Below are 27,150 nucleotides of genomic sequence, written 5' to 3'. Positions count from 1 at the left end.
AAACATAAACAGCTGAAGCAGAAGCGGATTAACATGCGATATAAATCTCTCGGTTATCACTTCACAAAAAAAGAGAATTGAACAAAATGAGTTGCGCTTCAAGTACTTTCGTTTTCTTGAATCGCATATGTAATTTTTATTCAAATATTCTAAAACCAAAGCGGAAAAATCAGTGAATCACAGAATACACGAGGAAATAGCTTCCCTAAAATGTACCAGTGATGGAAGTATATTGGTAAATGTCAGTAAGATGGTCACATTTTTGTACATTCTACTATACATAGAGAGGAGCCATGCGTTTTAAAGATCAGTAACTGTGAAGCAGCCTTTGAAGGTATGACAGAGGTAATCGAATAAGAGGATTAGATCTACAACAGCGAAATCTATTGATTACTTGGTGATGATGTGTTCAGCATTTCAACGAATATTATTCTTTACATCGTTGTGGAAACTGCTCTTTGCATTGAATGGAACGATTGAAATTGAACGCCATAACATAAGCTACACGCATGAAAAATGGGTATACCAACCAGACACTTTCAAGATACCATCAACAAAGTGCTCAAGTGATATTTCAGTATATTGTGGAGCAATGAGTGGTCATAGTGTCGGTGGGTGTAAATGTGAGTGCAACAGCGAAAGAACAACGTTTGGATTCTTCGATGATCAGTGGAAGTGCACAGAAAACTCTAAAGTTCGCCAGTATGGAGGTATTATATAAATTCGACTAAAAACTAAAATTTAAGTGCAAAGTGTTTTATAACCATGTTCAGTGATCTTTCTGAAATCGCTGAAATAGAAATACCCTTAGTTGAGATTTAGACGTTAAGTAAACAAAATGGTTTCAGTATTTGAATGAAAGACATTGCATCGAGGAACCTTTTTATGTTTCAGCAAGGGTGGCTGGTGGTTGTAGACTGATATTGAGCCGAGGGTTGGGAAGGATAGCCTTAGATGCCTCTCAAAAGAATAGAAATATAATATAATAGAAGCATGGTACATCTATCAGAACCATCTAAAAAAAGCTGCTCATTTATAGTAGTATTTCTGAAATCGCTGAAATAGAAATACCTTAGTTGAGAGCTAAACGTTTAGTAAAGAAGTGTTTTGATATGTTATGAAAGTGCTGACTAAAAGACACGGCAGGAGAGGAACCGTGCATGTTTCTGTAAGGGTGGCTGGTGGTTGTAGACTGTTATTGAGACGAGGATTGGGAAGGACAACCTTAGAGGCCTCTCAAGAGATTAGAAAAGGAATAACGGGGGAACTAAAGAAGCATGGTACATCTATCAGAACAATCTAAGAAAAGCTGCTTATTTAAGGCCAGTCAATAATTTCAAAGGAGATCCTGTATCACTGGATGTACCAACATGTTCAGTTGTCACTAAAATGCATTATGTAATTTCTTTCTTTTATTCAACCATTCAGGATGCTCACTAACACTCTTGAGTAACAGAACAGTAGACAGTGCACTTATAACAGTACCCTTGAGAATGAAAGACAATATTTACTTCGTGATACCAACTGATCTTCAAAGATGCTATATTATTGCATTCAAATCAACGTATTTGCTGTGTAATGGATCGTGGAACATACTAGATAACGATTTCCTGAACAGCAGGTTCTTAATCGTGAAAAGTGAAAATACGCAATTTTTTCAGGTAAGTTTTTAACAGAGGTTGTTGCAAAAATACTTCACATTTTACAAAACCTAAATCGAAAAAAGCATATAACTAACTAGTCGTTCTAACTAATGAAAAATTCAGTTTAAGAGGACAACATCGCATTTGGAGTATAATGACGCCATGGAGGGAAGAATCCTGAGAATGGAAATAGGGTGCTACAATAAGTCGAATACAATTATACCCGACTGTCTATTGTTGAAGATGCAGGGAACATTGAAATGTAAGTATAACGCCTTGTATGAGCGAGGTAAGGCAAACAAAGATCTCCAATTGCGTTTGCTTAATGCGATTCAAACCGTAGTTCTTCTTAACCCTTCACATATTGTGCATTCATGCTTCTAAATATAAAGCATCTTGATTTTAATATACGTTTTTCTTTTCCAAAACAACATTATATTCCAGGTCCTCAGTTTTATCTGCCACCATTACCTAAGCCAACAACGTCACCATGGACGATCCAAACCACCTCAGAAACAGGCACCAGCAAAACCGAATTCCAAACACACAGTATTAGTACATCCCAGTCAACTACTATGGTAAGTAAAACTATCCCTAGTCAAATCCTTGCATTAGTTCATTATAAATAAATGAATACTTGGAAGAGTTTATATGCCGCAACTAGCATTACAAAGAAAGCTCTTTTCCTAATTTCTTAGGAATCCACGACATTTATTAATAACCGCAAGAAAAACGCAACCGAAGAAAACGATGGTGGTAACATTTGGTGGATCATTGGGGTAGCAGCGGGAGTGATTGGATTAATGCTGATCATTATTGCCATAGTGATTGTCACGAGACGGCGAAAAAAGAGGTAGCAAATTTCGCCCAAACGAATACGATATATAATGTTATCTTCTAGGTTGGTGTCAAAATATTAACAAATAGGCGATTCTTAAATCATTCAAAAAATTGGAAAATAAATACAAATGGTTGAAGAATCCTATATCTATAAATAAAGAATATAATTTTCTTGTCAAAGATAAAGACTGTTTTTGTCCCTGATGTTGTATAATGTGAATGCAAGGGCACTTCAGGAGAATCATCTGAAATCTCGAATATCAGCAAAGTCACAAAGAGCGCAACTCAACTTGGATAACACAAACATTGAAATTCATCTTAAACTGTATATAAATATGAACAGTCAATTTTATAGTAGGCAGTATTCCACAAGAAAATGAAAAGTCAGGGCCACTTTGGACACCGCTAAGTATTTTTTGTTACACGTTGAATAAAAAAAACTACTTTTTTTAATGAAATTAATTGAAATAATTTAATTATAATAATAATAATAATTGTGAAAATTATATAGTATGATAAAATCCGCTTTTGGAATTTTTGAACATTTTGTTTCCCACAGGAAAGCTGCAGCTGCGAAAAGTAAAACAACTGTTGGTAAGTCAAAATTGGTTATAACTATTATATCATAGTGTTAATTTGTCATGTAGGTATGACCAAAAATACCGGCTTTTTGGAGCACAATATTGATGCAATAAGACATAATAGTATTCAACTATACCACCAGGCCACGACCTATTTGTGGTGCACATTATTCAAGCAATGAGATATAATGGTATTTCTAGCGTTACTTCCAAAAGTTTTGTTTGCCTTATTTTTTCAGAAAATGTTAGTTACGAAAAAGGGGTTGACAACTCCTTGAAGATGACTAACTGCGATGGTCACAAGTCACTGGACCAGGATGAGTACTCGTATGCCTATACGAATGCAATAACACTTGGCAGAAGAAACATGTCGAATGGTCACCCTAATAATAGTAAGTCCTCGTAAAAGAGAAAGAAAAATGTTTTACTTGAATTTTGGTAGCACACAGAACCCGTCACCTGAAGCTGATAATGGCTACTTGATTTGGTTACGAATAGGCTTCCTAGTCAAACTATTCCTATTAGCCATTCCGAGCAACGTGGTCATTCAATGATCGTCAATTTCTAGTCAATTGAATTAGCTAAATTAACAGAAATAATTTCGTTTTATTTCATAAGATCCACAAAATACCGTGTCCAATGATGGTAAGGTTGAGGGTTTGGACAAGCATGGTTCTGTATTTCATCCCAGTGCAGGGCCTGTTTTCAAAGTACTTGAAGCTCCAGAATATGCTGAGGTTAATAATCCCAAAAAAGAAGTTAAAAATCGACCTTATTTTGATAGTGCAATGTACAACAAAAAGGTAGTAAAAGCGCAAAAACCAAACAGCCAGAAAGAGCCTTTGTACGATGTCCTTGAAGATCCAGGATCTTTGAATGAACCTCTCGAGGGACGACAGGCTCCTTGTTATCAGGTTCTGGAGGGGCCATTTCCAGAGGGTGCTCCATTGTATGACGTCATTGCGCAGCCACCATCAAGTGATAACCCAGAATACAAATCACTGGAAGGCCAAAATCCTCGTGTATACTGTACCTTGAATCGAGGTGATGATACCAAAAGAAATGTTAAACCAGCTTGCAATTACAGTGTCACTTTATATGATTCCGTTGGGGAAGTAATCAATGACACATCTGATATCTAAGCTTATCTATCAAGAACTTTATCAAAATGATGAAATGAATAAAGACGTGTACCAGGCCTTGAACAATACAGATAATACAAGCATTTTCTTTGAATCAGCTCGAGATAACCATTCAAATGCTTGAGCATTATGCTTGTTCCTTTTGTAGGTATGCATTCCAGAAAGTAACGGATGAGCTTTCCCTGGTATCGGCAACAAACGCTTTAGTGATAACCATACTCTAAGTGTCCATAACTTAGGCGAACCTTGCAATGACTTAAAAGTTCTTGACTGTAGATCCGTTTTCAGCATTATTTTACTCATAACGCCTTAATGTGTCTCTGGTTTTGAGTGTTATAACGAACAGCATTCAAACAGGGATTTTGTCGACGACTACATCATAAAAGAAGTTATAGTAGATTACGGTACGGATGGTTTCACTTTTTCTTGGTTGCCGTTTGTCCCGGCAAAAACGTCGATTACATAGAGCCTTTAAAACTAGAAGGCAAGTGTATGGTTGATACACACTTAATAAACTAGCATAAATCAGGTATATATGGAATGATATTGATGAAGGCTTACATTATGATAATTTCTCCTCTAGTTCTATTATGAAAGCCATTAAAAATATTAGTTCAAAGTTTTTGATTCAAATTAATGCACTCCTGTTAATATCGTTCTTAAGGAGACCTCATAAACAGATACGGCTAAAAATATTGCATAGCACAACTGAAGACAACTTGTCAGGTCTTCTCTATATCTTAAAATTTGAAGTATTCATATGATTTTTGTATATAATGTAACAAGAAGCACGTCACGGTTTAAACTAATAAAGTGTCTCGTCATTTCAACTACTGAGGGTACTTGATAGATTCTCGTGAAGTGGCTTACATCATTTCTGGTTGATGTGTCAGTTCTGACTGATTGACTTGCATCTCTATTATGCGGAAAAAGATGCAAAACACGAAATAATACTACAAAAAACCTATTGTCGAGTCAAACACACCGCCTCACGCAAAAAACAACAATTTACGAATTTAATTGGTCATGTTAAAAACGTATTTTTATGATTTCTTTCTTACATGTTATTTGGTTGGATGAGCAGGTTTTATGTAAATTTCATACTTCTTCCTGAGCACCTTTACATTGACAATATAAGGAAAAGAATCCCCAAACCCAGGCTGGAACGGAACTGCCATTAAGTGCTGTTTACGACTAAAGAAAAAAAGGAAGTCTTTCTATCTGACAGTAACTACAAAGTGTACAAATATATCATTATTGCCCATTTATTTTCTTTGCTCCACTCTTTCTCATCTCATTATTTGATCCTTGGAACTTCAAAACTAAATGAAGAAGACAGTGGATTCCGTAATATTTGAGCTTTTAGTAATAGTCTTTATCTTGTTATGGGCAGAAGTAATTCGAGCTGAAGAATATGTCATCATACAACGAAAGACTAGCAAAATTACTGGAGCTACAACCTTGGAAGCACAGCCCGATCGGTTTATAATACCTTCATCTTTGTGCTTGGGTAATGGTTCGACACAGTGTGAAGAAATGCGTGGTTCAAGAATTAGTAATTGCACATGTGAATGTAATCATATAGCAAGTAATAGTAAATATTTTATTTCTTCTACATTTGGATTCGACGGTAGGAGATTGAAGTGCTTAGAAAACGCTAAAGTTCATGAACGTTGGGGTAAGTCGGTTCATGTCCTTACAATCACATTAGTTTCTTGGTCTTTGAATTACCTATTAACAACATTTTTGTTTCCAAGCATTATAACAGGATGCCCTCAGCAATCTCTGTGCCAAATTTCATAGTTTTATTGTACTTGTCACGATTATTTCACTATACCACCTGACTATATTAATTTCATATCATTTAAGGTCATCACGGACAGAGCCATCAGATCTAGAAGTTTTTAAAACCTTTTTGACTTAATCCACCAGAATCCATGGCTTATGTAAACACTCGATAATGATACCCGAAGATATCGAAACTTCGAGGACCCAATGCAGTGGTTATATATTTCATTTTCAAATGCTTTTTACTATTCAACCCATATAATATATCACGTCAACTTTTAAATTTACTTTATTTGACGTTTTTCCACTTTCTTTTTTTTTTTTTTTTTTTTTTTTTTTTTTGTTTAGGATGCTCAGTTATACTTAACAACTGGGCAAATGACAGTCCTCTTATAACCGTTCCAAAAGTCGGTGTTGCTAATTACGAAATCCCGACGCAATTTCGAGACATTCATATCTATAGGGCCACTATGAAATATCAGAAATGTGATGGCAGCTGGGTGAATCTGGATTATGACAGATATGTAAAGAACAGATTTTCCGTACATGAAACAGGCAACAAGCAATTCCTTATGGTAAGAAAATTCCTGTGCTTAAGCAGTAACTATCACTCATCAATACATAATAATCATGGGATATTCATTATGTTAATTGTGATAATAATAATAATAATAATTATAATAATAATAATAATAATTTTACGCATGATATAATCTATTTCTTTTACAAATTTTAGATTTATATTATTTTCAAAGTATTTCTTATGTTCTGCATTTACTAAATATATGTATATCGTAAATAATTGTAAGATTTGTAAATATTTTATTGTTGAGCATATCTAATTGTAAATAGTTTGAACACCCATAGGTTGCGTTTACGCGCCCTATGAGTGTCTTTGCCTCGCCTCCAGATGTTTAATAAACTGCATGATAATAATATTAATAATAATAATAATATTAATAATAATAATAATATTAATAATAATAATATTATTATTATTATTAATATCTCGTTATACATGGCGTCTGGAGGTGAGGACGTGTCTTCTAGCTCTGGGGTGCTTTTTAATTTTTCTGTTGTTAATTGACCCTGAAAGGAAATGTCAAGGAAAGGAAAACGAACGAAATGGACAGAGGGAATGAACAGAGATGTTTTAGAATGTAAGGAAAGAGCATTCGAAATAATATTTTCGAAGGATCCACCGCTTAACCAAAATGGCAGAAAGAAAGGCTACATTCAAATAATGGCGGAGCTATGGGAAGAGAAAGGCTATGGAAGCCTTGGTTTAACCGGGCAAAACCTGAGAGATCAAGCCTCAAGACTGCAAAACACACAGAATTGCTCTAATATGACGATTTTAACACAAGAAACCGAAGAAAATATCGAAAATATCGAACAAAATGAGGACGAATATGCAGCTAATCAACCAAGACCGACACCGAATTTGCATACTAGTGTATTGCAATCCCCTGAGGCATTTCTCGACAAAGAAGGAAAATCCTCAAGCAAAATTCAGCCAAATCTACCTGTGCTTCCCTCTAAAATAAAAGAGAAAAGTTGGGGGACCATAACTCAAGAACAGTTCTGTAAACAAATCCAGGACATCTACGATAAAATTGTTCATTTTAAACGAAATATCTTCAATATACCATCGGGTAAAGCAGGCAAGAATTTCATAACCGAATTGACGTATTGGCTAAAGCAATTCAATTCTAATACAGATCTAAATTATATTGCCTTGAAAGCCTTTATGGTGCTCCCAAAGTTGATTCTACAAAAACCCTCAGCGACATCTAAAAGCAAGGAACACAGTGAGGCTATTGAACGGAGGTTTTCCTTATGGAGAGCGGGGGATCTATCTCTCCTGTTGAAAGAAATAAGGTTCATACAGAGCAGGTTTAGCAAGACGAGGAAAGCAAGATCTATGGAAGATATATCCAAAGTATTCGCCAATCTTGTTATGCAAGGAAAGCTATCAGCCGCTATAAAACTTCTTGACAGAGAGACATCTACAGGTGTCCTTACTTTATCACCCGAAGTCTTAGAGGAGCTCAAAGAGAAACATCCTTCAGCTGCTGACATCGAAGATGAAAGCCTCTTGAATGGTCCCCTGGAACCTAATCCTCATGGTATCTTTGACTTAATCGATGAACAAATGATCTACAATGCAGCAATGAGGACAAGAGGATCTGCCGGACCTTCAGGAATGGATGCCGAACTTTACCGAAGAGTACTCTGTTCAAAGAATTTTAAAGCCGAAGGAAAACTACTGAGAGAAGAAATAGTAATTATGACCAGAAATCTATTAAAATCTTCATACCATCCAATCCTGCTAGAGAGCTACACCGCATGCAGGCTCATACCTTTGGATAAGAATCCCGGAATTCGACCCATAGGAGTAGGAGAAGTTCTACGGCGAATTATCGGTAAAACAGTGTCTGCATTCTTTAAAGAAGAACTAAAACAAGCAGCAGGTCCCCTACAAGTTTGTGCTGGACACAGTGGAGGGGCCGAAGCCGCTATTCATGCAATGAGCCAGATCTTTAGTGAAGAGGATACAGATGCAGTACTACTGATCGATGCAAGTAACGCCTTCAATCAGATGAACCGGTCAGTAGCCATGCATAATATCCGGATTACCTGTAAAGAAATATCCTTGTACGTAATTAATACTTACAGAAGCCCTTCCAGGTTGTTTATATGTGGTGGTGGAGAGATCCTATCTCAGGAGGGCACCACACAAGGCGACCCATTAGCCATGCCATGGTATTCGGTAAATACATCCACAATAATTCAAACTTTAAGAACTTTTATTCCTGATGTAAAGCAGGTGTGGTTAGCTGATGATTCTGCGGGAGCAGGAAGAATTGTCTCTTTATTTAATTGGTATAAAAGCCTGGAACAAGAGGGCAAAAAGTATGGATATATTGTTAATGGGTACAAAAGCTGGTTGATCGTGAAGTCGGAAGCTTTGGCTTTGGAAGCGAAACAGGTATTTGGAGAAGAGGTTAACGTCACAAGCGAAGGCAAACGTCACTTTGGAGCTGTTATTGGATCAAAGATTTATAAAGACCAATTTTGCAACGAGAAAATCTACAAGTGGAAAGAAGAATTACAAACCTTCTCAGAGATTGCAAGGTGCCAGCCACAATCGGCCTATATCGCATTTACAAAGGGATACAAATCCAAGTTTACATACTTCATGCGAACAATTGAATCTTTTGAGGACTATACTGATCCTGGTGATAATGTGATAAATGAAATGCTTCTTCCAACGCTTTTTGGTCAAAAGGAACCACTACCTGAAGAGCTGAGTAGGCTTTTTACCTTATCCCCTGCGGAAGGAGGCTTAGGGATGCCTGCACTAAAAGAAGAGGCTCCACAGCAATATGCGGCATCACTTCTAATAACAGCTTCACACACTGAGGCTATTAAAACGCAGAGCAAAACGATGTATATGACCACAGAAGATGTGAAAAAACAACATCAATCACTAAAAGCTGAAATCTCTAAATCGAAAATGGATGAAATCGATGCAGCATTACCACCTGACATACTCCGTCAAGTAACCCAAGCAAGAGACAAAGGAGCAAGCTCATGGCTCAATGCGATACCAATTAAAGAACAGGAACTTACTTTGAATAAACAAGAATTCAGAGATTCTCTTTGTCTGCGTTATAATATACCGTTATCGGGTTTACCAAGTACCTGCGCTTGTGGTACAACCTTTTCGGTAAGCCATGCACTATCTTGTAAAAAGGGAGGATTTGTTGCACAAAGGCATGACAATGTCCGTGATCTACTTGCCATACTTTTAAACAAGGTTTGCAACAACGTTCAAAAGGAGCCACAGCTTATCCCATTGGATGGCGAACAATTTAATCTAAAATCTACTAGCACAAGTCAGGATGCAAGGCTCGACATCAAAGCTGGATCGCTTTGGGCACAGGGAGTAACTGCATTTTTTGATGTAAGAGTATCGCATGTTAATTCCAAGAGCAACTAAAACAAATCCACTTCTACAATCTTCAAGGATCAAGAAAGCGAAAAAAAGAGAAAGTACCAGCAAAGAGTAATCGATGTCGATATGGGAACTTTTACGCCCTTAGTTTTTGGTACAAATGGAGGAATGGGTGCAGAATGCCAGATTTTTCTAAAGCACCTTACTGAGAAATTAACCAAGAAGACAGGGGACACATATGCAAGTACTATAACATGGATTAGAACTCGATTATCTTTTGAAATAATTAAGTCAGTACACATGTGTGTCAGGGGGACAAGAACCCCTTTTTTTATGGACAATGAATTCTTGAATGACTTTAATCTTAACGCCAATGTAGCGGAAATTTAGAAATATTTAGATTTTAATAATAATTGTATAGTTTTAATATAGTATTATATCAGTGTGAAGAGCTGGACTCGTGTTTTGAGCTATTAATTTATTTTACAAATATGTTTTTATAGATAAATAAGTATATATTATATAGATTTGTTATTTTATATTCATAATCTTTTCTTTTTTGTTTCATAATTATAGCAATACTCTTATCACGTCTCATATTATAATGAATTATTAGTTAATTATTATTGTCAATAAAGTTTCATTATTATTAATTTAAAAAAAAAATAATAATATTAATAATAATAATAATAATAGTAAGTTGAACTTTTCACAGGTTAAAAGAAATGATGACATTGGATATTCACTATGTTTATAATAATGATAAGCTGGACTTTTGATATGCATAAGATAAATGATAACGTTGAAAGGAAGATAGAAAAGAAGAAAAAAAACGTCATAGTAAAGCCCCTATACCAAGTAAGAAATTCTTTAGTTATCGCTTAGACTGAAAAGTGATTTGTCGCATAGAAAAGGGACATTCTACAGTTAGGATTAAATTCGTTTTACAACTCACTGCTCAGATACTACTTACAGATACATTCAACATCGAGATACAGTCATCAGATCAATGTAATGATCATCACAAATAACGATATAAACTTCCCATTTCAGTTTAATTACAGTGACAATTCTTCTCAGCAAATAATAAGTGGACGAATCATCACACTTGGAGTGGGTTATTATAACGCGTCGAATATAATAATACACACTTGTGTTTTATTAAAGATGCAGGGCGAAATAAAATGTAAGTATTAATTTACAAACGAATCTAACTTGTATGTTGCACATATATAGCACTGCGCAATTTTTGTAAGTCTGTTTTAGAGAGCTATCAAAAAAATGGGCGTTAAAGAAAATTCTAATATTTTCTTATAACTAAAAACTGTAGGTCCGTTCTCGCTGTCACTACCAACTGCAGCACCCTCCAGAACAGAACCAACCTTTTCGTCAGCTACAGTCGAAAGTGGTTTATCAACCTCTACCAGAAGTGCCAACAATCCAAATATACATACAACCAGCGGCGGCCCTTCTACAACTATTATCTCAACCGCGACGAAGGTTAGTATCTGGATTTCAGTACTCACTACGAGAGGACCTCTGATGATATCACGTTTTATTCACCTCGTTTTAAGAATCGATCCATAACAGCGCCTCAACAGACATCAGCACCGATGGTAATCAAAACCAGTGCTAAACATTCAAGCTCCAATGACCGCAATGGTTTGATTGCAGCCGCATTTGCTGGAGTCATTGGCTTACTTGTGTTAGTCATTGTCATTATACTCGTGAGAAGACGAAAGAAAAGGTAAGGCCATATTAAATAGTTTGGTTTCAAAATCATTGCAACTTTATATGAACTTTGCTAACATTTCTTATTAATAAAATCTAGGGAAACTGTCGCAAAGAAGTCAGGTGTAGTTGCAGGTAAGTTCAGATACACTTAATGGATATAATATTTCATTCCCATTTGCATCTTATATTATGATTAAATCCAAGATACTTATACATTATTCATCATGAATTACTTTAAGGACGGTGCCTACTAATTGAGAATCAATTATTTTTTTTAATGACTATGTGATTTATTTTAACCTATCAAAGGGTTGTCAAATTCTGGTTAGAAAAGTAGGGGTCACCATGCATTTAAAAGAAATAATAAGACTTAAAAAACGTTAAAAAGTGATGACGTCATGATTTTACTAACACCAGGAAAAAAATTTTTTTTCTAAAGATTTTGAGAAATTTCTAATTTAAATCGTCCTAAATGACTGACACTTTGTTTCTTTACTAAAATATACCCAATTCTACCATGACTTCAATAGTTGGCTATAATTTATATAATTTTTTAGCTTCGTGCTCCCTATTTTCGATCAGTAGGTACATAAAGATTGTGTCCATATTCTCTTCAAAACCAATTATTTTTCATAAATTTCATTTCACGAGGCTAATTTTGCATTTACTCTATCATTTAAATGAAGAAAAAATAGGGGTATCCAGGCGTTTTTAAGGGATACGAATTTTTAAAGAATATTATTATGGATAAATCTTATGCCGAATGCGTGACAAGCGTTACACAGCATACAAAACGGCGTGACAAACTCTGTTTTTGGCGCGTTTGCACGTCAAGCTAAACATGCTGCTTCCTGCCATGCAAGCAAAAAACACAGAGAAAAACTCGATATTTATAAGCTTTATAGTTCCAGGAAGACTATTGGGTTTGAAAGTCATTATCGACTTTTTACTTAACAGCAAAAAGGAATTTCTGTAATATTTGGAACGTAATAAGATGATTTTTTAGATTGAGAACCCCAAAGTAAAAGAATTTCATGATGAAAGTGTTTAGTGACCAGAAAAAGATTTTCAAAACTATAATTACACACCTAGATATTAATAAATGGTAAATTTTCAATTTCATATGTATTTCTTGTTTGTTTTTATTCAAGTTTTATAGGATTAAATCTAAAGAAACGGTAAAAAGCTTTATTATTGAAAGGATTTGGTTTTTTAGAACTAGGAGTCTGCCATTTTTTCAAAACTTGCCCAAAAAATCTTATGATTCTTTGTCAATAATACTTAAACCTTGGCAAATTATCTCTTTAACAAGCCTGGGTTACTTAAGATCGTTTTCTGCTTCAACTTTTATTGAATATAAACGTTTTGTTTCGTGCTATTCGAGTAATAAATTTTGAAATTTCTCGAATGTAGATGCGAAGTACGTGTGCGCGTGGACAATAGTAGGCACCGTCCTTAAGTGAAACAAAATGGTACTAACCGTGTTCAGCGATCCTTGGAAGAACAAGACGAGTATTCGTATGCTGATATCAGTGCTGTCTCCATCAATAAACAAGATGTGGTTCACCATCCTAAAAATAAAGGTAGAAAATCGGATCAATCCAATATTCAAGTGTTTTTTTTTTTTTTTTTTTTTTTTTTTGCAAAGTTTCAACACGAACATATTTGTTTGGCTGTGATCAAGGGAGCACGTTAAAATTTTGATTGTGTTGGTTTGTTTTCGATTTTATCGCACGTATTCTAAGATATACCAGGTGTTCCTTGTAGTTCTTGTTTACGTGCGCGCGCTACACTTCATGGCAGGCTTTCCTTGCTCTAGTCGGGCTAGCGAATTTACTCCGAAAACCGACGAATATATTGCGAGGAGCGGAGCGACGTGTAAAAAAGGAGGGGAGTGAAACTGTAAACCACGTGACCCTTTTCAGCCAGCAGCAGAAAGGTGGACTAGCGAACCGTGTACAGTACCATCGTTTTCGCACGGGTTTTACCTGTACTGGGAGACCCTCGCGCGATTCGTGTACAGCACGAAATTACTAGTCCCACCTTTCTGCTGCTATGCCAATGGAGCATTAGATATTCTTTAGATATATGGACGCCATCTCAAGCATCCAAAACAGAACCGTAAGAAGATTACGAACTCAAGTCTTAGATAGACTTGATGCTGACTTCGCCTTCACGACGTTTGCAGAAGGAGAAACAGAAGAAACTATGCACGAGGAGAGAGCAGAAAGGATAATAGATTTGATGCCTTAGAAGAGCATATTTTTTTCCCTTTTTTCGGCAACCATTTTCGGCTACCTTTTCTACTCCTACACGGGCTTTCCTGGTAGACACATTTTGCGTACTATAGTATTTCTAGGACTACTGCTGCGCTGGGAACAAGCATCAGGAATGTCCATAGAACACCTCCACATAGTAGCAATTCCCAGATTTTGGATAGCAAGGGAGCATCGAAACGGTGCCCCTAGCAAGGGCTGCGAAACATCGCTCTTGCAAAGGGGCTGCGAAACGCCGCCTCGTAGTAGTAGCCCAAAAACCTTCTACCCTTTATATGTACATGGAAGAGCAAAAGAGTATTTCGACAACATTGCAAGAGATGGGCGTACGAGCAAAAAGTAGACTACTGGCGCATTTGCTGTTGGACAATGCCTGCGACGGGAACCTATTGCCCGACATATCCAAATGCAACTACCTGCGGAACAACGAAGGTACTACGAGTTTGCAGCCGCTATCCGGATTGCCGCTGTTTGTAGACGACGTGTTTGTCTATGGTTTTGTAGCAGAAGAGAATTTGTATGGGAAGAAACTACTTTGCAGGAACGCAAAGACAATAGTGTCGAGAATATCCATTGCGGCCACGGAGACGTTTGGGACGTTCCTGCCAACCAGCATAGTCACACATGCAGACAGGGAAACATAGTAGACCGCGTTTCCAGTATGGATTCCGGGGGCAAGTGGTCCAGTTTGTATGGGACGGAGCCCGCTGCTGTCTTCGTAGCCAAAGTAGATACCTCTGAATTGCCTACAGAAGTCGTAGACGAGAAGATTTCCACGTTTGCCAGACTGCTACGCGCGCACGGATATGGAATATACTCCATAGACTACACGCAGGATTTCTCCGGAACTTTGGATAGAGTCACATTGGTACGTCGTTTGCGGGAGTTGGGATACGTGTCGCAGCATAGTGGCGGTTGGCGCAACGGTACGATCTTGGAGAACACGCATGCTGTGGGAGAACATGTTTGCACTTGGATGGAAGACGGCAAACGGACGAAGATATACAACAAAATAGTATCCAACTTCGAAGCCGGAGAAGTGCAAAATCCAGTAGGCGCAAAGTTGGCAGAGTACGTGGATTGTCCAAACGAACACCTGCGTAGGACATTCCTGCACCCAGATGTGCAGGCGAGAGGATGTACCAGAGTGGAAATATCCATCTACGGCAAAGACTTCTCCAAATCCCACACCAACGCTATTGCGGAGACGCTAGAAACTTTGCAGGACATATTCGTAGTACAGCCGCCAAAGAATATGTGGTTGGCTCTCGCAGAACACTTGGATAACTGCTGCTGCATTTGCTGCGAAGAGACGGGAGAAATTTTTCTAGCGTGGTACTGCAATTTGGGAACAAGACGCATAGCCGGCGTGCGAGTTCGAGGCAACGAAAAGTGGGAGCAATGCGTACTTTGGACCATAGCAGAGTTTGGATTGCGTCGTTGTCCTATCTTTCGCGTGGACATCCTAGGAACAGACCCGGTGGAGATAGCTCCGCTTTGCTGCTACACGAAGGACTCTCCTACCATACTGGCGGAGTCTAAGTTTCCCACTCGAGTGCACACAAATGCCCCCGCCATCGCTACGATGCTTCCCGCCACGGAGCACGTAGAGTGGGTTTGGCGCACGAAGAAGGCGCAAAGGATCCGAGTGGACAAGAGTCCCTTCGGAATACTAGAAGTGCCTTCCAGCCGCAGGATATCCTTCTTGTCCAAAAGACGACGACAGCAAAGATTGGAAGACATACGAGACGATTTGGAAGGAGACGAGTGGGTCGAAGCCACGAAAAGATACCACGCAGAACTCCTGGAGCAAAGGAACTCCGTACTGCGGCAAAAGGAAGAGGACAGGAAAGCCATAGAGAAAGAGTTGGAAAAGTACAGAAAGCTATTGGATAGAATTTCCAGGAGAACCAAAAACCTACGCGGATTGTTCTTCGAAGTCCCCGAATACGAGAGACCCAAAGTACACCGAATGCAAGAAATACCCGCAGGGGAGTACAAAATACTAGGCTACGCAGTACCCAAAAACATAGATGCCGTTTGGTTGGCAAGAGGACACCGCGTAGCATTGCGAAAAGGCAAAGAGACCTGCATTGCGTGGGCTACGGAAGCTCTACTGGAAGCGTGCGCGGCTGGAAAGTTCGAAACAGACGAGAACATGCGCATAGCCATTCCGGGAGAAGAAATATTGGTGGAGTGGAAGAACAACATAGCAACTGCATTCGTACCCGAAGGACCCGGTCTGGACACGTACTACGAATTGGCTAGGAAAGTAGACTATTCGATTCCCAGAAATCCAGAAAGACTACTAGAAGTGCCGGCGCCGCCAAACAAAGAATGCGTGCAGGCGCTGCACATGCAGGAAGGCGAGTACCAATGCTGGAGATACGCCAAAACCACCTACAGAAAAAAAGAAAGGACAATTCTGTTCCTTTCGCAGAAATGTCCAGAGTGCGTATTGGAGGGCTGTACGGTAGAACATGCTACTACTCCGGTCTGGGGACACTTCTTGGAGACGCAAAAAATAGACTGGACAGCGCAGCCGCCTTTGTACTGCAAAATAGGCAGGGAAAAGACGACCGCTAGCAAGAAGAAAGATAGACTGGTGCACGTCTCTACTCCATCTCTGGAATCCTAGACTTCGGTTTGGGCGTTTCTGGGCGCGCATAGTAGACAACTTTGGGTGGTTGCATGCATGCATGAAAGACACCTACGTAGCTATTGCTTTTCTGTAGTCGCAAACATAGTAGTCGTAGGATATCCACTCGAAAAACTCCCTATAGCAATCCAAAATACTCTCTTCTTCCATATATCTAGAGGGGGAGGCAATTCGCCTCTACCTACGCCACAGACATTTCTGGGGTTTGCTCCCAGCGCAAGAAATACTCTAGGACGCAAAATGGCGTCCTTGAGCGAAGAGCAAAACAAAGTTTTTAATATCGTAGAAAAAGGTTTTAGTGTGTTTATTAGTGGAATATCTGGAAGCGGAAAATCATTTTTAATTAAATATATTTTAAAGGAGTTGAGAAAGGGAGCAAGCGGTGTTTTTATCACCGTATCAACGGGCATTGCGGCTCAAAATATAGGAGGATCGACAATACATTCATTCGCCGGCGTCGGAACAGGAAAAACTCAGCTCACGAACTGGTGATCATAATCAAGAATAATCCTACTCCTGAAAAGTTTGCCTGATCACATGGCATTAGCCCTTTTTCGTTACACTCGGTCTTGTAAACTAAATATGCCTCCGTAGTTTTGTTGGCTTCCCCATTAGATACTTATATTACGAACACATTACAAGTAGAATGAATCCTAACATACCATTAGACGAGTTTAATGCATTAGCTCTCTATTTGGATGATAATGAGTAATGACAATTTATTTCGCATCATAAATCACTAAGTATTATTAAAAATCTGTCACTAACGATTTCGCTTGTTAAGACGGAACTTTCAGCGATTCAAATCGTCCACCTTCAATGGACGACAAGTAATATCTGTTTTCGTAAGTCCAAAGCATATTTGAATGCAATTCACTGTAAATTCCGCATCGGCGGAAACTTGCTACCTTCTCGTTGTCTGGATTTCATTACACATTACACTAAAGCCAGAAAGATATACTCGTACAAGTCAGAATATAAATTTCTATGGATAATTTGTGACATCGAAAATCTTCAATGCAGGAAAAACATAGCGAGGGAAAGCGAAAGAAATCCACAATCTAATGAAGGTAATGCGTGCATTTCTCTGAGCAATTCACACATGCTTCAAAAAGAATAAAAACTAAAAAGATACCTCGACAAATAATTTATTTCTAGGATCGCGAGTATCTTTTTCATAAAGGGCCACAAGTTTAATAGTTGTACACTATTAAGTGCTACCCTCAAAAAATAGAGTGTTTACTTACTTACTTACTTACTGCTTCACTCATAATGGTTTATGTATGACGATTCAGGTCAAAACTATTGTAATTTGGACCTGAGTTTAGAGTGGAAGGGTTGGGTTGGGTTACCAGATATGCAACAACTTTATCTTCAAAATTGAATCAAATCACAGAAGCGATTTGAACTGTCTGTATTTTCACAGTATTTTCAACACGCCTCTAAGGGAAAAGTGGGTATTTACCATTACCCACCAACTAATTCAGTAAAATCGTGTCTCGATTTTGAACAATTCTTTTGACCTCGCTCTTTAATGAAATGATCATTAGCATACATGTTTTGTTTGCTAGATGGAAGCCATGAGATGTGTACATATGAAAACGCAATACCAATTGGAAGTACTGAAGATCGACTTCAAAGCTCTCTCGGTAATTAAAAAAAGGGATATATTCAAGAAAAACAATGAAAGTGGATTCTAGTAGCTATTTTGGACTAGTCTTCTGATTTATGAAGCTGGCAAATAACTAGTTTCTCCTTAGCTGAATCGATCAAATATTTATGGCAGTTTTTCATCTAGGATCAAAGTTTGCAATGATCAGGGGCGGATCCAGGCAGGAGCAAACAGGGGTTGTAGTCCCCCTTCAGTCATATACTGTTTTATTTGATCAAAGTAATGGATTTGAAGTAAAATGAGCCTTTACTTACAAGTCAAGCAAAATTCGGTGAAGCTTCTCCCCCCCCTCCATCCCCCTTATATTTTGGCTGGATCCGCCCCTGATGTGCGTTTCTTCTGAATCGGTGTTACCAAAGTAATGATAAAAGATATTCTTGGAATCTGTACTTCTAAAGGGCCTTTTTATTATTCATGTTTTATTAAATCCAAATTATTTGCCTACTTAAAATAAGACGTGAATCAAAACTTCATGTTGAAAATAGGTTCTTACTCTTAAATAATGAATTGCATTCAAAAACGTTATTCGAACAGCTCTCTCTCTCTCTCTCTGTCTCTCTCTCTCTCTCTGTCTCTCTGTCTCTCTCTCTCTGTCTTCAGAATTTTCGATTGATTTTTCGATTGAAAATGTTTTTTTCTGATTCACAGATCCCATTCCAGATGTTGATTACGTCAATCGCAGGAACCCTGGCTTTAATGTCTCTGACGAACTGGTTGACGAAAACTCCAAGGCTATCAAACAAAAAGAAGGCATGACCGAAACTCTCGACTCGCCAATGTACTCTTCCTTGGTAGGGAATATTCCTCATGTATATGGTTCCCTCAAGGGCCTTCACAAGACACACGAAGACAAGACAGATACTGAGGTCACGTGCACATCACAAAATAAGGAAAACAGTCTTTATCAGAGCCTAAATACTTTTGGTCAGCACAGTCATGGCGAATATCAGGCGCCAAAGTACAAAAAACAGAAACCTGACAATAAAAACTAAAATATGGCAATGTAATTAGTTCTCGCGAAATTCAATATTAATAATGTAAATTTTGTAATCACTATCGAATCCTATAATTTGATTCGTTAAAATCATGGTGCAATTTAAGCAATAATTGCAATTTAAACAATAGCCTTATTTTGAAACATTTATTGCATCATTTTGCTCCGCTTCATTTATTTGAACCAATTACAAGAGAGATATGTCATTTTCTAATCAAGATTGTTTCTAGCTTTCTTTATCACTTCTCGTCATTTCATTTATTCAATAAAAGCTTAACACCGAGTATAATGTTTGTGATATGACAGGACTGCACATCAAATTGGTGGCTGGCTATCGTGTTCTTATCTAAGTATAGAGCCACGTTCACGTGACAAAAGTCTCTGTAGAGCTGTAGGGTACTAAAGCAACAAGAAAAAATCAGCTAGGGTTTCAAGAGTATTGAATCCCTAAGCTGTGATGGCCGACAGTCTTAGTACTGAAACACATGGACGTGCGCATATATACTGCTTATGTATAACAACGTTTATGTTGCAATCATATTACGTGAAGTAGAATGAATCCTAAATACAATTAGACGAGTTTAAAGTGTTAGCTGTCTATTTAATTGATAAATATGAGTAATAAAATTTCATCTCGCATCATAAATCACTAAATATCACAAAAAATCAGTTATTAATTTTGCATTGTCGAAAAGAAACTTTCAGCCAGTTCGCACTTCCACCTTCATTGAAAGAGAACACCCGTTTTTATCAGCACAAACTTCAATATAATGCACTTCTGTAACTTCCGCAGATGCCTCTCACAAATTAGAAAAGGAATAAATGAGAAACTGAAGAAGCATGGTACATCTATCAGAACCATCTAAGAAAAGCTGCTTATTTAGGGCCAATCCATAATTTTCAAAGGAGATCCTGTATCACTGGATGTACCAACATGTTCAGTTGTCACTAAAATGCATTATGTAATTTCTTTCTTTTATTCAACCATTCAGGATGCTCACTAACACTCTTGAGTAACAGAACAGTAGACAGTGCACTTATAACAGTACCTTTGAGAATGGAAGCCGATATTTCTTTCGTGATGCCGACTGGTCTTCAAAGATGCTACATTATTCCACTCAAATCAACATATTTGCTGTGTAATGGATCGTGGAACATACTAAATGACAATTTCGTGTTCGCCAGGTTCTTAATCGTGGAAAGTGAAGATACGCAAAATTTTACAGTAAGTTTTTAACAGGTTGTTGCAAAAATACTTGACATTTTAAAAAACTTAAATCGAAAAAAGTATATAACTAGTCATTCTAACTAATAAAAAATTCAGTTTAAGAGGACAACATCGCATTTGGAGTATAATGACGCCATGAAGGGAAGAATCCTGAGAATGAAAATAGGGTGCTACAATAAGTCGAATACAATTATACCCGGCTGTCTATTGTTGAAGATGCAGGGAACATTAAAATGTAAGTATCACGCCTTGTATAAGCAAGGTAAGGCAAACAAAGATCTTCAATTGCGATTGCTTTAAGCGATTCAAACCGTAGTTCTTCTTAACCCTTCACATATTGTGTCTTCATGCTTCTAAATATAAAGCATATTGATTTTAATATACGTTTTTCTTTTCCGAAACAACATTATCATCCAGGTCCTCAGTTTTCTCTGCCACCATTACCTAAGCCAACAACGTCACCATGGACGATCCAAACCACCTCAGAAACAGGCACCAGCAAGACCGAATTCCAAACACACAGTATTAGTACATCCCAGTCAACTACTATGGTAAGTAAAACTATCCCTAGTCAAATCCTTGCATTAGTTCATTATAAATTAAAGAATACTTGGAAGAGTTTATATGCCGCAACTAGCATTACAAAGAAAGCTCTTTTTCTAATTTCTTAGGAATCCACGACATTTATTAATAACCGCAAGAAAAAGGCAACCGAAGAAAACGATGGTGGTAACACTTGGTGGATCATTGGGGTAGCAGCGGGAGTGCTTGGATTAATGCTGATCATTATTGCCATAGTGATTGTCATGAGACGGCGAAAAAAGAGGTAGCAAATTTCCCCCAAACGAATACGATATATAATGTTATCTTCTAGGTTGGTGTCATAATATTAACAAATAGATGATTCTTAAATCATTAAAAAAAATTGGAAAATAAAACAACAAATGGTTGAAGAATCCTATATCTATAAATAAAGACTATGACATTCTTATCAAAGATAAAGACTGTATTTGTCCCTGATGTTGTATAATGTGAATGCAAGGGCACTTCAGGAGAATCATCTGAAATCTCGAATATCAGCAAAGTCACAAAGAGCGCAGCTCAACTTGGATAACACAAACACTGAAATTCATTTCAAACTGTATATAAATATGAACAGTCGATTTTATGGTAGGCAGTAATCCACAAGAAAATGAAAAGTCAGGGCCACTTTGGAAATCGCTCAGTTCTTTTTGTTACACGTTTAGTAAATAAAAAACTACTTTTTTTTGTAATGAAATTAATTAAAATAATTTAATTATGATAATGATTGTGAAAATTATATAGTATGATATACCCTGCGAGCAGAGTCTCCTAAATCCAGAGTCTCCTTTTCCCACAGGAAAGCTGCAGCAGCGAAAAGTAAAACAACTGTTGGTAAGTCAAAATTGGTTATAACTATTATAACATAGTGTTAATATGTCATGCACAATATTGATGCAAGAAGACATAATAGTATTCAACTATACCACCAGGCCACGACCTATTTGTGGTGCACATTATTCAAGCAATGAGTTATAATGGTATTTCCAGCGTTACTTCCAAAAGTTTTTTTGGCTTTATTTCTTCAGAAAATGTTAGTTACGAAAAAGGGGTTGACAACTCCTTGAAGATGACTGACTGCGATGGTCACAAGTCACTGGACCAGGATGACTACTCGTATGCCTATACAAATGCAATAACACTTGGCAGAAGAAACATGTTGAATGGTCATCCTAATAAAGGTAAGTCCTCGTAAAAGAGAAAAAAAGTTTTACTGGCATTTTGGTAGCACTCAGAATCCGTCACCTGAAGCTGATAATGGCTACTTGGTTTGGTTACGAATAGGCTTAGTAGTCAAACTATTCCCATTAGCCATTCCAAGCAACTTGGTCATTCAATGATCGTCAATTTCTAGTCAATTGAATTAGCTAAATTAACAGAAATAATTTCGTTTTATTTCATAAGATCCACAAAATACCGTGTCCAATGATGGTAAGGTTGAGGGTTTGGACAAGCATGGTTCTGTAATTCATCCCAGTGCAGTAGGGCCTGTTTTCAAAGTACTTGAAGCTCCAGAATATGCTGAGGTTAATAATCCCAAAAAAGAAGTTAAAAATCGACCTTATTTTGATAGTGCAATGTACAACAAAAAGGTAGTAAAAGCGCAAAAGGCAAACAGCCAGAAAGAGCCTTTGTACAATGTCCTTGAAGATCCAGGATCTTTGAATGAACCTCTCGAGGGACGAGAGGCTCCTTGTTATCAGGTTCTGGAGGGGCCATTTCCAGAGGATGCTCCATTGTATGACGTCATTGCGCAGCCACCATCAAGTGATAACCCAAGTGTTGATACCAAAAGAAATGTTAAACAAGCTTGCAATTACAGTGTCACCTTATACGATTCCGTTGGGGAAGTAATCAATGACACATCTGATATCTAAGCTTATCTATCAGGAACTCTATCAAAATGATGAAATGAATAAAGATGTGTACCACGCCTTGAACAATACAAGCATTTTCTTTGAATCAGCTCTAGATATGGTACCATTCAAATGCTTGAGCATTATACTTGTTCCTTTTGTAGGTATGCATTCGAGAGAGTAACGGATGAGCTTTCCCTGGTATCGGCAACAAACGCTTTAGTGATAACCATACTCTAAGTGTCCATAACTTAGGCGAACCTTGCAATGACTTAAAAGTTCTTGACTGTAGATCCGTTTTCAGCATTATTTTACTCATAACGCCTTAATGTGTCTCTGATTTTGAATGCTATAACGAACAGCATTCAAACAGGGATTTTGTCGACGACTACATCATAAAAGAAGTTATAGTAGATTACGGTACGAATGGTTTCATTTTTTCTTGGTCGCCGTTTGTCCCGGCAAAAACGTCGATTACATAGAGCCTTTAAAACTAGAAAGCAAGTGTATGGTTGATACACATTTAATAAACTAGCATAAACCAGGTATATATGGAATGATATTGATGAAGGCTTACATTATAATAATTTCTCCTCTAGTTCTATCATGAAAGCCATTAAAAATATTAGTTCAAAGTTTTTGATTCAAACTAATGCACTCCTGTTAATATCGTTCTTAAGGAGACCTCATAAACAGATACGGCTAAAAATGTTGCATAGCATAACTGAAGACAACTTGTCAGGTCTTCTCTATATCTTAAAATTTGAAGTATTCATATGATTTTTGTATATAATGTAACAAGAAGCACGTCACGGTTTAAACTAATAAAGTGTCTCGTCATTTCAACTACTGAGGGTACTTGATAGATTCTCGTGAAGTGGCTTACATCATTTCTGGTTGATGTGTCAGTTCTGACTGATTGACTTGCATCTCTATTATGCGGAAAAAGATGCAAAACACGAAATAATACTACAAAAAACCTAATGTCGAGTCAAACACACCGCCTCTATCACGCGAAAAACAACAAATTACGAATTTGATTGGTCATGTAAAAACCGTATTTTTATGGTTTCTTTCTTACATGTTATTTGGTTGGATGAGCAGGTTTTATGTAAATTTCATACTTCTTCCTGAGCACCTTTACATTGACAATATAAGGAAAAGAATCCCCAAACCCAGGCTGGAACGGAACTGCCATTAAGTGCTGTTTTAAATACGACTAAAGAAAAAAAGGAAGTCTTGCTATCTGACAGGAGCTACAAAGTGTACAAATACATCATTATTGCCCATTTATTTTCTGTGCTCCACTCTTTCTCATCTCATGATTTGATCCTTGGGACTTCAAAACTAAATGAAGAAGACAGCGGATTCTGTAATATTTGAGCTTTTAGTAATAGTCTTTATCTTGTTATGGGCAGAAGTAATTCGAGCTGAAGAATATGTCATCATACAACGAAAGACTAGCAAAATTACTGGAGCTACAACCTTGGAAGCACAGCCCGATCGGTTTATAATACCTTCATCTTTGTGCTTGGGTAATGGTTCGACACAGTGTGAAGAAATGCGTGGTTCAAGAATTAGTAACTGCACATGTGAATGTAATCATATAGCAAGTAATAGTAAATATTTTATTTCTTCTACATTTGGATTCGACGGTAGGAGATTGAAGTGCTTAGAAAACGCTAAAGTTCATGAACGTTGGGGTAAGTCGGTTCATGTCCTTCCTATCACATTAGTTTCTTGGTCTTTAAATTACCTATTAACAACATTTTTGTTTCCAAGCATTATAACAGGATGCCCTCAGCAATCTCTGTGCCAAATTTCATAGTTTTATTGTACTTGTCACGATTATTTCACTATACCACCTGACTATATTAATTTCATATCATTTAAGGTCATCGCGGACCGCGCCATCAGATCTAGAAGTTTTTAAACCTTAATCCACCAGAATCCATGGCTTATATAAACACTCTTGAGAATGATACCCGAAGATATCGAAACTTCGAGGACCCAATGCAGTGGTTATATATTTCATTTTCAAATGCTTTTTACTATTCAACCCATATAATATATCACGACAACTTTTAAATTTACTTTATTTGACGTTTTTCCACTTTCTTTTTTTTGTTTTTTTTTTGTTTTTTTTTTTTTGTTTAGGATGCTCAGTTATACTTAACAACTGGGCAAAATACAGTGCTCTTATAACCGTTCCAAAAGTTGGTGTTGCTAATTACGAAATCCCGACGCAATTTCAAAACGTTTATATCTTTAGGGCCACTACGAAATATCAGAAATGTGATGGCAGCTGGGGGGATCTGGATTATGACATATATATAAAGAAGAGATTTTCCGTACATGAAACAGGCAACAAACGATTCCTTATGGTAAGAAAATTCCTGTGCTTAAGCAGTAACTATCACTCATCAATACATAAGAATCATGGGATATTCATTATGTTAATTGTAAATAATAACAATAATAATAATATTAATTTTACGCATGATATAATCTATTTCTTTTACAAATTTTAGATTTATATTATTTTTAAAGTATTTCTTATGTTCTGCATTTACTATATAGTCTGATGTATATCGTAAATGATTGTAAGATTTGTAAATATTTTATTGTTGAGCATTGATCCAATTGTAAATAGTTTGAACACCCATAGGTTACGCTTACGCGCCCTATGTGTCTTTGCCTCGCATCCAGATGTTTAATAAACTGCATAATGATAATATTAATAATGATAATAATAATAATAATAATAATAGTAAGCTGAACTTTTCACATGTTAAAAGAAATGATGACATTGGATATTCACTATGTTTACAATAATGATAAGCTGGACTTTTGATATGCATAAGATAAATGATAACGTTGGAAGGAAGATAGAAAAGAAGAAAAAAAAACGTCATAGTAAAGCCCCTATAACAAGTAAGAAATACTTTAGTTGTCGTTTGGACTGTGATTTGTCGCATAGAAAAGGGGCATTCCATGGTTAAGATTAAATTCGTTTTACAACTCACTTTCAAATTTCTCACTGCTTACAGATACATTCAACATCGAGATACAGTCATCAGATCAATGTTATGTTCATCACAAATAACGATATAAACTTCCCTTTTCAGTTTAATTATAGTGGCAATTCTTCTCAGCAAATTATAAGTGGACGAATTATTACACTTGGAGTGGGTTATCATAACGCGTCGAATATGATAGTACAGACTTGTGTTTTATTAAAGATGCAGGGCGAAATAAAATGTAAGTATTAATTTACAAACGAATCTAACTTGTATGTTGCACATATATAGCACTGCGCAATTTTTGTGAATCTGTCTTAGAGAGCTATCAAAAAAAAAAATTATGTCTTCATGGGCGTTAAAGAAAATTCTAATATTTTCTTATAACTAAAAAATGTAGGTCCGTTCTCGCTGTCACTACGAACTGCAGCACCCTCCACAACAGAACCACCCTTTTCGTCAACTCCAGTTGAAAGTAGTTTATCAACCTCTACCAGAAGTGCCAACAATCCAAATATACATACAACCAGCGGCGGCCCTTCTACAACTATTATCTCAACCGCGACGAAGGTTAGTATCTGGATTTCAGTACTCAATACGAGAGGACCTCTGATGATATCATGTTTTATTCGCCTCGTTTTAAGAATCGATCCATAACAGCGCCTTTTAATCAACAGACATCAGCACCGATGGAAATCAAAACCAGTGCTAAACATTCAAGCTCCAATGACCGCAGTGGTTTGATTGCAGGCGTATTTGCTGGAGTCATTGGCTTACTTGTGTTAGTTATTGCCATTATACTCGTGAGAAGACGAAAGAAAAGGTAAGGCCATATTAAATAGTTTTGGTTTCGAAACTCTTGCAACTTTATATGAACTTTGCTAACATTTCTTATTAATAAAATCTAGGGAAACTGTCGCAAAGAAGTCAGGTGTAGTTGCAGGTAAGTTCAGATACACTTAATGGATATAATATTTCATTCCCATTTGCATCTTATATTATGATTAAATCCAAGATACTTATACATTATTCATCATGAATTACTTTAAGTGAAACAAAATGGTACTAAACCGTGTTCAGCGATCCTTGGAAGAACAAGACGAGTATTCGTATGCTGATATCAGTGCTGTCTCCATCAATAAACAAGATGTGGTTCACCATCCTAAAAATAAAG

At 37.1% G+C, this 27,150-nt stretch overlaps 4 protein-coding genes, 1 long non-coding RNA gene and 1 pseudogene across 8 annotated transcripts in view; 5 read left to right on the top strand and 1 right to left on the bottom strand.

Annotated features, from left to right (window-relative positions):
• LOC148905479 (uncharacterized) overlaps nucleotides 1–27,150 on the bottom strand; it is a 98,288-nt gene that overhangs the window by 70,919 nt on the left and 219 nt on the right. The window contains exons 2-3 of the long non-coding RNA XR_016121655.1: nucleotides 27,048–27,138; nucleotides 13,170–13,260 (exon numbers count right to left, since the gene is read on the bottom strand). This is a non-coding gene — a long non-coding RNA (uncharacterized LOC148905479). The remainder of the gene's footprint in view (nucleotides 1–13,169; nucleotides 13,261–27,047; nucleotides 27,139–27,150) is intronic.
• On the top strand, nucleotides 121–5,036 carry LOC116294921 (uncharacterized). Of its 2 annotated transcripts, none has more exons than XM_089039729.1 (8): nucleotides 121–710; nucleotides 1,429–1,661; nucleotides 1,767–1,932; nucleotides 2,088–2,221; nucleotides 2,342–2,496; nucleotides 3,043–3,077; nucleotides 3,304–3,456; nucleotides 3,683–5,036. In XM_089039729.1, exons 1-8 carry the CDS (start codon nucleotides 401–403, stop codon nucleotides 4,204–4,206), a joined length of 1,710 nt encoding a protein of 569 aa, XP_088895855.1. In that variant the 5' UTR covers nucleotides 121–400; the 3' UTR covers nucleotides 4,207–5,036. The 2 variants fall into 2 exon arrangements, with proteins under 2 accessions (XP_088895855.1, XP_088895856.1); XM_089039730.1 differs by having other exon boundaries at nucleotides 131–710; nucleotides 1,767–1,905.
• Nucleotides 5,201–23,802, top strand: LOC116307072 (uncharacterized). 3 transcript variants are annotated; one of them, XM_089039719.1, is made up of 14 exons: nucleotides 5,201–5,884; nucleotides 6,343–6,569; nucleotides 11,009–11,141; nucleotides 11,286–11,455; nucleotides 11,557–11,702; nucleotides 11,787–11,821; nucleotides 13,150–13,272; nucleotides 20,283–20,515; nucleotides 20,615–20,753; nucleotides 20,936–21,069; nucleotides 21,190–21,344; nucleotides 21,900–21,934; nucleotides 22,129–22,281; nucleotides 22,505–23,802. In XM_089039719.1, exons 1-14 carry the CDS (start codon nucleotides 5,533–5,535, stop codon nucleotides 22,975–22,977), a joined length of 2,508 nt encoding a protein of 835 aa, XP_088895845.1. In that variant the 5' UTR covers nucleotides 5,201–5,532; the 3' UTR covers nucleotides 22,978–23,802. The 3 variants fall into 3 exon arrangements, with proteins under 3 accessions (XP_088895845.1, XP_088895846.1, XP_088895844.1); XM_089039720.1 differs by having other exon boundaries at nucleotides 11,530–11,702; nucleotides 21,220–21,344; XM_089039718.1 differs by having other exon boundaries at nucleotides 11,530–11,702.
• On the top strand, nucleotides 7,049–10,421 carry LOC148905482 (uncharacterized; annotated as a pseudogene).
• LOC148905481 (uncharacterized) lies at nucleotides 13,822–18,999 on the top strand. Its single transcript, XM_089039721.1, has 3 exons — nucleotides 13,822–17,694; nucleotides 18,196–18,273; nucleotides 18,945–18,999. Exon 1 carries the CDS (start codon nucleotides 14,372–14,374, stop codon nucleotides 16,601–16,603), a length of 2,232 nt encoding a protein of 743 aa, XP_088895847.1. The 5' UTR covers nucleotides 13,822–14,371; the 3' UTR covers nucleotides 16,604–17,694; nucleotides 18,196–18,273; nucleotides 18,945–18,999.
• On the top strand, nucleotides 23,918–27,135 carry LOC148905480 (uncharacterized). Its single transcript, XM_089039741.1, has 7 exons — nucleotides 23,918–24,659; nucleotides 25,114–25,340; nucleotides 26,085–26,217; nucleotides 26,377–26,546; nucleotides 26,654–26,799; nucleotides 26,885–26,919; nucleotides 27,027–27,135. Exons 1-7 carry the CDS (start codon nucleotides 24,308–24,310, stop codon nucleotides 27,092–27,094), a joined length of 1,131 nt encoding a protein of 376 aa, XP_088895867.1. The 5' UTR covers nucleotides 23,918–24,307; the 3' UTR covers nucleotides 27,095–27,135.

Source organism: Actinia tenebrosa, unplaced genomic scaffold, assembly GCF_029948245.1.
Source record: "Actinia tenebrosa isolate PJP-AT-01 unplaced genomic scaffold, QUT_ActTen_1.0 PGA_scaffold7__59_contigs__length_16204524, whole genome shotgun sequence".
Lineage (NCBI taxonomy): Eukaryota > Metazoa > Cnidaria > Anthozoa > Actiniaria > Actiniidae > Actinia > Actinia tenebrosa.
Note: the sequence above shows the minus strand (reverse complement) of the source record. Positions and strands in the feature narration are given on the sequence as shown.

What these genes read in the sequence shown, in the direction of transcription:
- LOC116294921 (XM_089039729.1), top strand. Translation starts at nt 401, where the DNA reads ATGATGTGTTCAGCATTTCAACGAATATTATTCTTTACATCGTTGTGG. An exon ending in CATCCCAGTCAACTACTATG is followed by an intron (nt 2,222 to 2,341) that starts GTAAGTAAAACT and finishes CTAATTTCTTAG; the next exon opens with GAATCCACGACATTTATTAA. An exon ending in GAAAAGTAAAACAACTGTTG is followed by an intron (nt 3,078 to 3,303) that starts GTAAGTCAAAAT and finishes TTATTTTTTCAG; the next exon opens with AAAATGTTAGTTACGAAAAA.
- LOC116307072 (XM_089039718.1), top strand. Translation starts at nt 5,533, where the DNA reads ATGAAGAAGACAGTGGATTCCGTAATATTTGAGCTTTTAGTAATAGTC. An exon ending in GCAACAAGCAATTCCTTATG is followed by an intron (nt 6,570 to 11,008) that starts GTAAGAAAATTC and finishes TTCCCATTTCAG; the next exon opens with TTTAATTACAGTGACAATTC. An exon ending in GAAGTCAGGTGTAGTTGCAG is followed by an intron (nt 11,822 to 13,149) that starts GTAAGTTCAGAT and finishes ACCGTCCTTAAG; the next exon opens with TGAAACAAAATGGTACTAAC.
- LOC148905481 (XM_089039721.1), top strand. Translation starts at nt 14,372, where the DNA reads ATGCAACTACCTGCGGAACAACGAAGGTACTACGAGTTTGCAGCCGCT.
- LOC148905480 (XM_089039741.1), top strand. Translation starts at nt 24,308, where the DNA reads ATGAAGAAGACAGCGGATTCTGTAATATTTGAGCTTTTAGTAATAGTC. An exon ending in TAAAGTTCATGAACGTTGGG is followed by an intron (nt 24,660 to 25,113) that starts GTAAGTCGGTTC and finishes TTTTTTGTTTAG; the next exon opens with GATGCTCAGTTATACTTAAC. An exon ending in GTGAGAAGACGAAAGAAAAG is followed by an intron (nt 26,800 to 26,884) that starts GTAAGGCCATAT and finishes AATAAAATCTAG; the next exon opens with GGAAACTGTCGCAAAGAAGT.